General features: G+C 41.4%; 1 protein-coding gene across 1 annotated transcript; it reads right to left on the reverse strand.

The window, feature by feature from the left end:
* LOC110499378 (TBC1 domain family member 15) lies at positions 1-11,630 on the reverse strand. The gene is made up of 17 exons (XM_021576488.2): positions 11,501-11,630; positions 9,654-9,752; positions 9,502-9,576; positions 8,941-9,100; positions 7,992-8,199; positions 4,898-5,000; positions 4,486-4,698; positions 4,082-4,210; positions 3,706-3,809; positions 3,358-3,452; positions 2,837-2,953; positions 2,518-2,618; positions 2,284-2,383; positions 1,901-1,998; positions 1,584-1,700; positions 1,354-1,440; positions 1-1,234 (listed from the first exon to the last, which is right to left on the reverse strand). Exons 1-17 carry the CDS (start codon positions 11,522-11,524, stop codon positions 1,040-1,042), a joined length of 2,025 nt encoding a protein of 674 aa, XP_021432163.2. The 5' UTR covers positions 11,525-11,630; the 3' UTR covers positions 1-1,039.
* Positions 11,631-13,725: the final 2,095 nt, after the last annotated feature.

Here is a 13,725-nt window from a genome sequence, read left to right on the forward strand (position 1 = left end):
TTAAAAGGATTGCTTTTATTGCCTTAAGTAATAGTCCACAACTCAATGAGTTCTGAAGAACTCACTACTGTTTTCCTCCTGGGACAGATAGACAGTCCACAATTAAAATAGTTGGAGAACAAGCAAAACCATTTTTTAATACTATGGTATAAACAGTCAACAAAATTGTAATACCATTGATATTTTGGAGCCCAAAAATCAATTTGAGTTTTTGCCAAATATGGTCAAAGGAAGTCTTCCAGGAAAATGTTACATACAAGTGATGTGGGTGGACTGGACCCAACCTTGCTCAAATAGTATTTTTGGGCCACGTCTACGAGGTGGGACCGGATCCTTCTACTCAAGAGGCTTTATCAATACAGTACCAGATACATATGAAATGAGAGTTAAAATGAAATCTTTCATCACTAAGAAAAGGTCCAATCTTATGGACCTAAATAAACGCATTAGTACTGATGTTTGAGTACACAATCAAAGGCTATATTTTTTATTTGAATTCACTGGTAAAGCTGAGTAACAAGGACATGTTGGTTTTTGTTTTGTTCTAAATATTTTAATCTTCAAAAGTGTCTTATTATCACAGAGCCTCAAGACAACACATATTGTACAGCCTTTTGTCATATACTATCAAATTCATATTTGGACAAATCTTAACTCTGTAAGCCTTTCCTTAACTTTTCAAAATTTGAATCAATAAACATTGAAATCCCAGGACTAGATTTTAATACTTGTGCGCATGACTCAGGAAAAGGTTATAGTTTAAATAAAAAACAGCACATTATAACTTTACAATGCAAACTCACCTTGCCCATCTTTACAAAATATCCTTAGCAAGGATTGAAGGAATGACTTACCATTTCAATGAAAGACAATATGGTACAAAAAAATTTAAATCATTTTTTTCATTCTTTTCTCTTCAAATTTCTTCTTATAGTTACTTGATAAACTGGTTTCAGTTACCAACTTATCCAATAACTGAATCCAAAATACTCTTTCTGGTATGTGGACATTGCAAAGTCTGTGTGAATGATATTGTTCACTATGATATGAAGGAGACTTTGCAGCCGTTGTGAGTAGGGGGTTCTCTGTAATGTCTGTTGTGACCATTAGAGAAGACCTCCTGTCTTTGTGTGGGTCTGGGGGAATCAAGAGTTCCAAACTCCCTCCCTTCTAATCTGGGAAATTTGCTTTCTGTGTTGAATCCCAGGATCTCACTTACTGAATAAGGCAAATCCTGAAAGGAAATGAAAAAAGAAAATGTAGATTATATACAACCAATATGTAATTATGAATCTGCAGGTTATTGACTTAATTGAACGTATAAATAAATAGCAATCCTTGAACATACTGTACCTTACAACTTCTGATTTGCATACAAATAGCCTCTGATTTGTGAAGGATTTCTTCAATGTCCAGCTTCATTGATAGTTCATTGATGTGCTGTGATAACATACAAAACAATGACATTTAAAACTAAATAACTTACAAAACACTCCAAACAACCCACCTTGAAAATATGTCTGATTAAAAAAAAAAGAATTCAACTGACAAACCAGTTGAAACTTGCAAATAACAGCTGTTACCTTAAGGATCTCATTGAAGCCATAGTTTTCCTCCATGATTTTCCTTTTCTCTGAGTCTAGGATGGCACAGCACACCAGCAGATGGAAGTTTTGGCAGGGCAGGCCAGTCCACATGACCTGAGCAGAACCCGGAAGTCTTATTAACAAGAACCATCAGAATGCATAAAGATAAACCATGAAGTCAAAAAGAAATGTAATAAAAGCATCAACTAGAATCATTAAATAAATCTCATAAGCGCGAGACTGACAGATTGACTTCCCCCTAAATTACAAGGGAGACACTTACGCTGATAGGTCGATGCATGAACAGCACTCACCTCCCACAGACGAAGGACATCTGGATAACTGAGCTCCCTCTTGAAGCGGATCAGTAACCACCGGAAACAGAAATACAGGTAACCTGAATCCTGTGACTCTGGAGGAACCAAAACAAAACACTGATGAGGAGAAATCAAATGGGACCAAGGACGGTAGTCAGTCGCTACTTCCTTTTCAAAGATAGGTTGTTGTTTTTAACTTTAACTAAATTAAAACTATAAAATACTATTGGTATTGGTTGATAATCTGCATATTTGCTTAGTTTTCTTTTCAGGATTTACCTCAATCTTTATGGCTTCATGCAAAATAAAAATATATAAAAGAAGTATATACTTTTGTAAGTTGATCCTAAACAGGTGAATGTTTGAGGTGTGTTACGTACCGAGGTAGTTCCAGAAGGCCAGGTCCAGCAGCCTCAACAGAGTACTGAGCTGGATCAGCTGAGTCTTCATGCCCTGCATCGGCTCTTCGAAGTTCTGGTGCTGCGCGCACACACACACACACACGTTATGGTTGAGTAATGAAAGAGTCACACTCAGGCATATCAAAGTTAACATTAGTTTTGTTTCGTCAAACTAACAGCAGCAGACAAAACAAAGCTAATCTGATTACTCACCATTTGATCCATGAAGGAGACAAAACACCAGAAGGCATCCACCTCGTTGTCCATCACATAGAGGATCGGGGAGAGGAGGTCACTCATACCCTGAACATAACCTGGAGACAAGTACAAGGAAACATTCCCACAACGTTAAATAAGGTGAACTTAACAAAAATCGCACTGATATGCAGTTGTCAGCTCATGATTGCCGTTACCACAGGTAAATTACAATAATTTCCTAAGGGACATCGATTGCATCTATGCCAATCAGATGACATTTTCATTCACATAAATTATCTCTGCTGCACTTCTTGGCAATAATGCTATAACTTACCCAGATCAAAATCATACATGCAGTACGTCATCAAGACGTCATGTAGTAACACCAGGCCTGGGTTGTCTATGCCTTCATAGAACCTGTTGGTTCTGTCTGTTCTGTTCACGTCCTTCTCTGAGAAGACAACACATTCACAGATGATAAATAAAGAACCATACTACGCCTCGTTCAGGAAAGGTACACCATGCTAAGGCAGTCATTACAGATGCATCCATGAACAAAAATGATCTAAAAGTGCATTTAAAATCACAACACATTTAACAGTAAAAACAACACAAGTGATGAAACAAAAGCCAAAAGGCTTAAAATGACTTAGATTTGTGTGCATTGGGTATATGTTGTGAAATTGTTAGATACTACTTGTAGATGTTCCGACAATGCAGTAATGAAGCACAAGCATTACACTACACTCGCAATAACATCTGCTAAACACGTGTATGTGACCAATAACATTTGATTTGAAATGAATCATCAACAACAACTCTCCTAAGACAGCAGGGTAGATATATATAAATTACCTATCAGGCTCCTGCAGTCTCTTAACCTGGAGTTTCTCCTTTCCTGCTCCTCACTCACCGACTTCCACTGGAGCTTCATCCTGAAGTACTCATCCCTTATTCACCAGGGGGAAGCAAGAGAGGGAAGAGAATATCTTCAGAATTACATTTTACTTTGCTGATATTCACAATCTCATATGGCTCTGCTGGTTAACAAAGGAAAATGTCAACAAAGACCTTATGACCTTCATGGTAACAGCCACTTTGATGGTAATGAAACCGCTCAAAATCTGCATTTGACTATTCCTGTCTTATAAGAAAGACATGTGGGTTTCATATAGAATGTCTGTCTTAGTAAAGCACACATACGTTTTCCTCCTCTGTTGGCCTTTCCGCTCGTCGTAGGTGCTGTCCCAGGTGTAATACCCCAGCAGAAACTTCCAGGCCTCTTTCCTCACCGCATGGCACAAGCCCTACAGGATCAGCACAACATTGACAGGAATCACTTTATAGACATACCCAGAATTTTTATGGATAGTTAGTTACCACACCAATGTATATAGAAGGTCAGTTTGGCAGAAACAAATTAAGCCTAGCCCTGGGCTAAACAGCATGTTCAATAGAAATTATTTTAGTCCCGTACTATGCTTATTCTGTGTCTGGGAAACTGTCCCAGAGAGTTTGGCTGGAGATTTACTAGAGAAGGTGCTTCATCATTCTGGTAATTTTACAAAACTCAACGTACGCCTTTGAATATGATTTTCTTGAGTTGAGGGACATTTTCCACCCTTCCTTCCTGGTCCTGGTGCTTAGCCCAGTCCTCTGCAGACAGTGGCTCCCTCCTTGTTACCTCTGGCCTGGCGCCCAGGTCCATCTGAGAGACACCAACCAATAAGACCATGCATTCTTCTGCGCTGTAACCACGTTAAAAGTCAAACCCCAGCTGAAGACCAGACACCCATTGTGCCAGCAGCCGTTATCATTACACCCTGCATCCAGCTGCTGGCTTGCCTCGGAAGATAAAGCCATAGTCAGACCAGGGGATCCCCTACTCACAACATGTAGTGTACGCACATACAGCAACGTCCAGGTGCAAGACACAAGTAAAGTCATGAAATAAAGATAATGTAGTTTTTATGTACTACTCACCCTGGTGATAACCTCAAAGCCAGGTTCCTCCTGCTGGTTGATCTCCAGGCCAGGGATGACCTCTCCCAGTCCCAGGATGTCCAGGTCAGCTACCTCCTCATGGGGCTTCCGCTGCTGCTGCTCCAGCTCTGGGCCGCGGAACGCATCGAAGATGTAGTTGGTGACCTTGGAGAAGCCGCCCAACGTTGTCACATAGGGATCCTTCTTCAGCTTCTGTTGGGGAAACAGGGTCAAAATAATTAGGCAACCAAACTGAGGTAAAAAAAAAAAAAAACTCACTGAAACAGAGATGTACTACCTGAATTTATCCAATAACAAAAACTAACTTCTGTGCAAACCGTTTTGCTAAAGTAAGTTTTTTCCATACAGGTAAGTGCCATTCGTATAACAGGTATATTGCATGACACATTACAGTAACAAGGCCGTAGTTGTTGTCGTCCAAAAGGTTCTCGAAGGACTGAGAGAGAGCTCGGTTGGGAGTGCTGACCAGCAGGCAGGTTTCATCATCTGGGGCCCTGAAAACATATGAGGAAATAGAGAATTTAAAAAAATACGTATTTGTTGTCAGCCTATAAGTAGAGATCCATCCCTATCAAGTGAGCTCTATTTCAGATAAAGGCATTCTATATGAGGGGAGGGACAGAACACAACATATACCCTATACCTCAAAAACGTGAGGGGTTTCTTTGTCATGCAAAGCCCATGAAAGCCCCAATATTATTCAAATTCACGTCAATTAATAGAGGATTAATCATACAAAAATAAGATATACAATTTGAGACAAGGCATGGTACAGGATGTGATGTCAATCATCGCCTGTTTTCAGTTCTAACCAGACGCCTGGCTGAAAATGGCCAGCCGGTACTTAATCCAAACAATTTCATTATGAAAAGCCATGATAAGAACTTTAATAACAGCTATCTGCTCTGACTGCGATAGAGGAGCACAGTGCCTCTATATAGGAGGAATTATCTGTTGTGATATTTGCCTCAAACAGAAAACCAGACTCTTTCATGAGGAGAAACTGCCCGCTAACCCCAACAGTCAGACAGAAGAGGGGACCAGGAGAGGGAAACCAAGTGTTTGCTATACATCTTATGCAAATCACTAGCATTAGCATATAGATAAGAAACACCATGAAAAGTCCAACAGCGTTTCAGCTGATAAAAGAATAAAAAACCGTTGTCAGAGCCAAAAAGAGGAAAAACACAGGTAGCTTACCAATTAACTCCTGGTCTAATGGTGGGCATTGCTACAAGAGGTAAAATGTATTCCTCAAAATCAAATAAAATTGTATTGGTCACATACACTCACAATAACATCAGCTAACCATGTGTATCGAAATGCTTATGCTTCTAGATCCGACCGTGAAGAAGTATCTAACAGGTAATATCTATCAATTCCACAACAAAACCTAATATCTGAAAAATTCCACAACAAAACCTAATACACACGATCTAGTAAAGGAATGGATGAGCAGTGACAGAGCGGCTAAGATGCAATAGATACTAAAGAATATATAGTGAAGGATACAGTATACAGTATATACATATGAGATGAGTAATGTGAGATATGTAAACATTCTTAAAGTGGCATTATTAAAGTGGACAATGATATCAAGTCTGTGGATAGGCAACAGCCTCTCTGTGCTAGCGATGGCTGTTTAACAAATCTGATGGCCTTGAGATAGAGATTGAAAAACAACTTCTGTCCCAGCATTGATGCACCTGTACCGACCTCGCCTTCTGGATGAAAGCGGGGTGAACAGGCCGTGGCTCAGGTGGTTATTGCCCTTGATGATCTTTATGGCCTTCCTGTGACATCGGGTTGTAGGTGTCCTGGAGGGCAGGTAGTTTGCCCCCGGTGATGCGTTGAGCAGACCTCACCACCCTCTGGTGACAAGACACATGTTTTGGCCTCCTGAGGTGTGCATGGACCATTTCAGTTTGTCGGTGATATGAACACTGAGTCCATCTTCTCCACTGCTGTCCCCTCAATGTGGATAGGGGGATGCTCCCTTTTCTGTTTCCTGAAGTCCACAATCATCTCTTTTGTTTTGTCAACGTTGAGGGCCCTCACCTCCTCCCTCCCTGTCGTTGTTGGTAATCAAGCCTACCACTGTAGGGTCGTCTACAAACTTGATGATTGAGTTGGAGGCGTGCATAGCCACGCAGTCATGGGTGAACAGGGAGCACAGGAGAGGGCTGAGAGCGCACCCTTGTGGGGCACCAGTGTTGAGGATCAGCGGAGTGGAGAGGTTGTTTCCTACCTTCACCACCTGAGGGGGTGGTCCGTCAGGAAGTCCAGGACCCAGTTGCACAGGGCAGGGTCAAGACACAGGGTCTCAAGCTTAATGATAAGTTGAGGGTACTATGGTGTTGAATGCTGAGCTGTAGTCAATGAGTAGCATTCATACATAGGTATTCCTCTTGTCCAGATGGGCTAGGGCAATGTGTAGTGTGATGGCGATTGCATTGTCTGTGGACGGTATGCAAACTTAAGTGGGTCTAGGGTGACAGGTAGGGTGGAGGTGATCTGATCCTTGACTAGTTTCTCAAAGCACTTCATGATGACAGAAGTGAGTGCTACGGGGAGATAGTCATTTAGTTCAGTTACCTTAGCTTTCTTGGGAACAGGAACAATGGTGGCCATCATGAAGCATGTGGGGACAGCAGACTGGGATAAGGATTGGTTGACTATGTCCGTAAACACACCAGCCAGCTGGTATGCGCATGCTCTGAGGACGCGGCTAGGGATGCCGTCTGGGCCGGCAGTCTTGTGAGGGTTAACACGTTTAAATGTTTTACTCACGTTGGCCACGGAGAAGGAGAGCCCACAGTCTTTGGTAGCGGGCCGCGTCGGTGGCACTGTATTGTCCTCAAAGAAGTTGTTTCATTTGTCTGGCAGCAAGACGTCAACATCCGCGACGGGGCTGCTGTTCTTTTTGTAATCCAGTCCAAGAAAGTCTCACAAATAGGTTTGACGCTACTGTGTAACTACTGTTTTCTTAGACTGTCTGTAAACATACACACTCATACAGTGTCTTTATACTGAGTCATTGTCCACACTGACACTCATTCACTGTCCTTTGGAGTAGTAATAAAGAACATAATCAACCTGTGATTCAAATGGGCTCATTGGCTCCCTCTGCTGGTGATACACTACACTGCATCCACTACGGTAACATTACCTGGCCTACGTAACATTGTCAGAGATCATTTAGCATCTGCGATTCCACTTAGAAACAAAATTGTACTCCTGCAATAACCACGGTGTTGGATGGAATCAGAATATATCAACGTCTGATCCTTGTTCCTCTCTAGGTCTCTTTTTTCGAACAACTTTTCACTGACCACGTCTGCTCCTGCTGGCTCTTCGGCGTCTACTCTATAGCACTTTGTGACAACTGCTGATAAATCAATTTGATTGATTAATCGTCAAACCACTATTTTCCATTTCAGAGCCAGTTGGACCATGCAAACTAGTTTAGCAGACCAGACACTCACTCTGTGATTATGATGTATCTCCTCAGGCAGTCAATGAAGCCTTCACTGCCCCCCAGGTGGAAGTGGAGGGATGGCAGTAGGGTGGGTGGCTCCTTCATTCCGAACACCAGACGGGACCAGCCTTCCTCCTTCACTGTGATAGACCTCAAGTCCCACACACTGAAGGTGAAGGACCACTTGCTTTTCTCATGTGTGTGGTTCAATGCACCTGGAAGAAAGCAAAGGAATGAATCAGGTTTCATTCTGACCTTATCTGTTAAGTCAACATGCAATTCAAGTTCAGTCCTTAATAAACCAAAAGTGGAGATTGACAAAGGAAAGCCCAAACCTCGGCAAGAGATTATCATTCTTTCATATATATATATATATATATATATATATATATATATATATATATATATATATATATATCTCTATCTCAGGGGGATATACAAGAAACGCATTTCAATGACATCCTGAAATATCACAGCTTTCAGCCAATCAGCATTCAGGGCTCAAACCACAGTTTATAATTGTAAATAGTGTATGAGGGTTGGGGTATGACCCTGGCCATCTGTAAAAAATCAAATATATATATTTGGTTTTTTTTAACTACGCTGCTTGATTTGCTTAATATAAGGAATTTTAAATGATTTATACTTTAACTTTTGATACTTAAGTATATTTAAAACCAAATGCTTTTGGACTTTTACTCGAGTAGTTGTTTACTGAGTGACACACTATTACAGGACAAATATAAGCAAACCCCAAATTACTTTAATTTAAAATCATATAATTTCAATCCCACTTCACACTACTTAGACAACTTCTGCTGTAAATTAACTCATGTATTGAGTGAATAAGTCTGAACGAAGCATCAGCAACAAAGCTCATGTTACATGTAGGATGCATTGCATTCCATCCGTGGTACCGGGCGAGCTACAACGAATGCACCCAATTGTCCACCCACCCTCTCCGTTGGAGCAGGGTTTCCTCTTGGGAAAGGAGACTGCGTTGATCATGTCCCACTCGGTCTCGTAGCTCTGCTGCTGCTCCAGCACCACGGCCTGCTGAGGTGACGACCTCTCCTCCCCAGGACAATAGGCCCACTCCATCACTGAGCTGGAATCCTGGGGAAATGGAATGGATATGCCTCGTTAATAACATGATTCAAGCCTTTACCTATCATTATCATTCAAATTATAGAATTTTAAAACAGATGTGTGAGAGGTGCTGCTAACTGTTGGAGTTCTGGAATTTGCTGAATCGTAAAGAATGTTAATGGAATAGTTATTGAAAGGCGGCTGTTTGTGAAGCCTATCCCTATCCGCCATTGTTGAAAACTTTGACAAATACACACAAATCTTCCATAAAGATGCATCTTAACACTTGTGATCTGAAACGCATGACCGGTTTTCCATCCAATTTACATGGTGGTAAATGTACACTGCTGCTGAACAACTGGGTAGCATTTCAGCGAGTAAAACATTTTTTTTTTTTTATAAAAATAAATAAAAATAAAAAGTCAAACCTTGCCAGCACAGAGCATGTTGGATGGATCAACAGTGTCCTCCAAGGGTTTGTATTCCACAATGATTTCACCATCCTAGTAAATATTAAAAACACAATAAGCAATCATGCAACCAGCAATTAAATATTATAAATACAATCAACAACTGATACCTTATCAATAATACGTAGGAACCCAGAAACAAGCAGATCTTGGTCTTCACTGGCTTCAGTATTTGAGTGAATGAAAACACCTTCATGTTCAAATAGCACCTGAAGAAAAAGACAATACAGCAGGAATATGAATAGGTGACATTATTTCCAAACAGCTTAGCTATCTATGTGTTTTTATATTGCCTTAAAAGCCTACCGTTGACATTCTACATGTTATTCTTCCTCACTATTACTAAGAATATTGGCCAACAATAGTTGGCAGTGGTGTAAAGTACTCAATTAAAAATACTTTAAAGTACTTAAGTAGTTTTCTGGGGTATCTGTACTTTACTGTTCATATTTTTTGACAACTTTTACTTCACTTACATACCTGAAGAAAATAATGTACTTTTTACTCCATACATTTTCCCTGACACCCAAAATAACTTGTTACATTTTGAATGCTTAGCAGGACAGGACATTTTTTAAATTCACACATTTATCAAGAGAACATCCCTGGTCATCCCTACTGCCTCTGATCTGGTGGACTCACTAAACACACATGCTTTAAGCAGTAAGGCCCGAGGGGGTGTGGTATATGGCCAATAGACCATGGCTAAGGGCTGTTCTTAGGCACAACTCAACGCATGATATACAGTGCAATATAACACGGCTTTCAGCCAATCAGCATTCAGGGTTCGAACCACCCAGTTTATAATTGCTGATTGGCTGACAGCCGTGGTATATCAGACCGTATGCATAGTGTCTAAGAACAGCCCTACCCATATACCACGGGTATGACAAAATATGTATTTTAACTGACAGCCATTTATTTACAAATTGCCAGGTCACACTCAGCCATTATTTAAGGCACGAGGGGGTGTGGTATATGGCCAATATATCATGACTAAGGGTTGTGTCCAGGCACTCCGCGAGGCGTTGTACATAACAACAGCCCTTAGCCGTGGTATACTGGCCATATACCACACCCTGTCGTGCTTTATTGCTTAAATAATGTCAGTGTTGGAGTGTGACCCTGGCTAACTGTAAATATAAAAACAAGAAAATGCTGCTGCCTGGTTTGCTTAATAAGGAACTTTAAATGATCTATACTCTTGATACTTAAGTATATTTAAAACCAAATAATTTTACTCAAGTAGTTTCTTTACTTTTACTCAAGTATGACAATTGGGTCATTTTTCCACCACTGTCTAGCAGTATTGTAACACGTTACATCCAAGTGCACTTGCCAACTACAACAACGAGACCGTTGGATACGGATGTCCACTGAAACATTATTGACATTTGCGTTCATTGGTCAGTTAGGCTCTCATGTGACAGAGAGGTAGCGATCTCAGAAAGAACAGTGCAGTATAAGATGTACTACTAAGAGCAATTTTAGTGGGAGGGTAGCTAGATGGCTAGCTAGGGAATCCATAACTGAACCAAATAGCCAACCAGTTTAGCTAACAAGCTAAGTTACTGTAACTAGTTAGTGTTATAGACCAGCAATGAGCTAGCTAGGTAACGTTAGTAAGATGCTAATTGAGCAAACACTCGGCCGATGAATTGATTTTTTTTTGCAACTTGAAACCGGAAACTGATAGTACAACACAGGCGAGGTCATAAATTCAACTACCGAGATATATTGATATGTTTTCGTGGCATTGTGGGCGGTAAGCCAGCTAACGTTACGTTAGCTAGCAAGAAAGAGAAACAGCTGATGGAAACCACCAACAGTGGGAAAGATCAAGCGTCTGTATCAACGGACTCTACTCCATCCAGTTATATTCACATGTATTGATAGATCCATCTAAATACGAAAAAACTGACGCAAAGATATTCCACAAGTTGTGCATTTTCAGTACCTTGGGAGGAGTATCAGCCGACATATCGCCTATTACCACTTACGACGACGTAGCACAGCTCACGTGCCTGACAGCTTCCACAACAACAGTGACAAGTCATCTTCCGCATTTCCGTAGCAGCGCAGGCGCAGTAACGGCTTGGGTGTTACCACGCAGACGGAATTCCCAAATAAGGGACCATCTAAAAAGTGCCCGTTTTATTCAGATTTTTCTTGATTAGATGTAGAGGCAGGTGCATTGAATATAGCCTGTACCCCAGAGAGAGCCTTGGGAATATGAAACTCTGGTTTACCCTAAACCAAGGGATGCTGTGGTGGGAGGAGCTATAGGAGGTTGGACTCATTGTAATGGCTGGAATAGGAAAACATGGAACGGTATCAAACATATGGAAACTACATGTTTGACTCTGTTCCATGTATTCCAGCCATTACAATGAGCCAGTCCTCATATAGCTCCTCCAACCAGCCCCCACTGCCTTAAACTTGGTCAGTCACAACCATTGGCCATAAAATGGTCAAAACCTTTAAAGTGTTGGATATGTCATGGAACAGGACCATGTTGCTAACATATCCTGAACAAAAATATAAATGCAGCATGTAAAGTGTTGGTCCCATCTTTCATGAGCTGAAATATAGAATATCCCAGAAATGTTCTATTTGCACAAAAATATTATTTCTCTCAAATTTTGTCCACAAATGTATTTACATCTCTGTTAGGGAGCATTTCTCCTTTGCCAAGATTATTTAGCTACCTGACAGGTGTGGCATATTAAGAAGCTGATTAAACAGCATGGTCATTACACAGGTGGACCTTGTGCTGTGGACAATAAAAGGCCACTCTAATATGTGTAGTTCCGCCACACATCACAATGCCACAAATGCATCAAGTTTTGAGGGCGCGTGCAATTGGCATGCTGACTGCAGGAATGTCCACCAGAGCTGTTGCCAAATAATTGAATGTTAATTTCCACAAGTTACCTCCAACGTTGTTTTAGAGAATTTAGCAGTACGTCCAACCAGCCTCACACCCGCAGACCATGTGTAACTACGACAGCCCAGGACCTCCACATCCGGCTTCTTCACCTCTGGGATCATCTGAAACCAGCCACCCAGACAGCTGTGGGTTTGCACAACCGAAAAACCGTTTCAGGGAAGCTTATCTCTGTTCATCGTTCTCACCAGGGTCTTGACCTGACTGCAGTTCGGTATCGTAACCGACTTCAGTGGGCAAATGCTCACCTTCGATGAAAACTGGCACACTGGAGAAGTTTGCTCTTCAAGATTAAATCCCGGTTTCAACTGTACCGGGCAGATGGCAGACAGCGTGAATGGCGTCATGTGGGTGAGTGGTTTACTGATGTCAACGTTATGAACATAGTGCCCCGTGGTAGCGTTGGGGTTATGGTATTGGCACGCGTAAGCTAGGACAATGAACACAGTTGAATTTTATCGATGCAATTTGAATGCACAGAGATACCGTGATGAGATCCTGAGGCCCATTGTCATGCCATTCACCCGCTATCACCTTGTGTTTCAGCATGATAATACACTGCCCCATGTCACAAGGATCTGTACACAATTCCTGGAAGCTGAAAATGTCCCAGTTCTTCCATGGCCTGCATACTCACCAGAGATGTCACCCACTAACCGGTGCCCCCGCACATTGGCTACCCGGACTATTTGCATTGTGTCCCGCCACCCACCCACCAACCCCCTCTTTCATGCTGCTGCTACTCTGTTTATCATCTATGCATAGTCACTTTATCTATATAGTGGCTTGCGAAAGTATTCACCACCCTTGGCATTTTTGCTATTTTGTTGGCTTACAACCTGGAATTAAAATATATATTTTTTGGGGGGGGGGGTTGTATCATTTGATTTACACAACATGCCTACCACTTTGAAGATGAAAAATATTGTTTACTGTGAAACAAGAAATAAACCCCCCCCAAGTCAATACTTTGTCTCTCAATGCCTTTTGCAGCAATTACAGCTGTCTCTTGGGGTATGTCTCCATAAGCTTGGCACATCTAGCCACTGGGATTTTTGCCCATTCTTCAAGGAAAAACTGCTCCAGCTCCTTCAAGTTGGATGGGTTCTGTTGGTATACAGCAATCTTTAAGTCATACTACAGATTCTCAATTAGATTGAGGTCTGGGATTTTACTACGCCATTCCAAGACATTTAAATGTTTCCCCTTAAACCACTCAAGTGTTGCTTTAGCAG

Source organism: Oncorhynchus mykiss, chromosome 2, assembly GCF_013265735.2.
Source record: "Oncorhynchus mykiss isolate Arlee chromosome 2, USDA_OmykA_1.1, whole genome shotgun sequence".
Taxonomy (NCBI): domain Eukaryota; kingdom Metazoa; phylum Chordata; class Actinopteri; order Salmoniformes; family Salmonidae; genus Oncorhynchus; species Oncorhynchus mykiss.

Excerpts from the sequence above, each read along its gene's own strand:
- LOC110499378 (XM_021576488.2), bottom strand. The coding sequence starts at position 11,524 with ATGTCGGCTGATACTCCTCCCAAG. Across the intron at positions 2,954-3,357 it reads AGACTGCAGGAGCCTGATAG|AGAAGGACGTGAACAGAACA; the intron begins GTAATTTATATA and ends TTGTCTTCTCAG. Across the intron at positions 1,235-1,353 it reads TGCAAATCAGAAGTTGTAAG|GATTTGCCTTATTCAGTAAG; the intron begins GTACAGTATGTT and ends ATTTCCTTTCAG.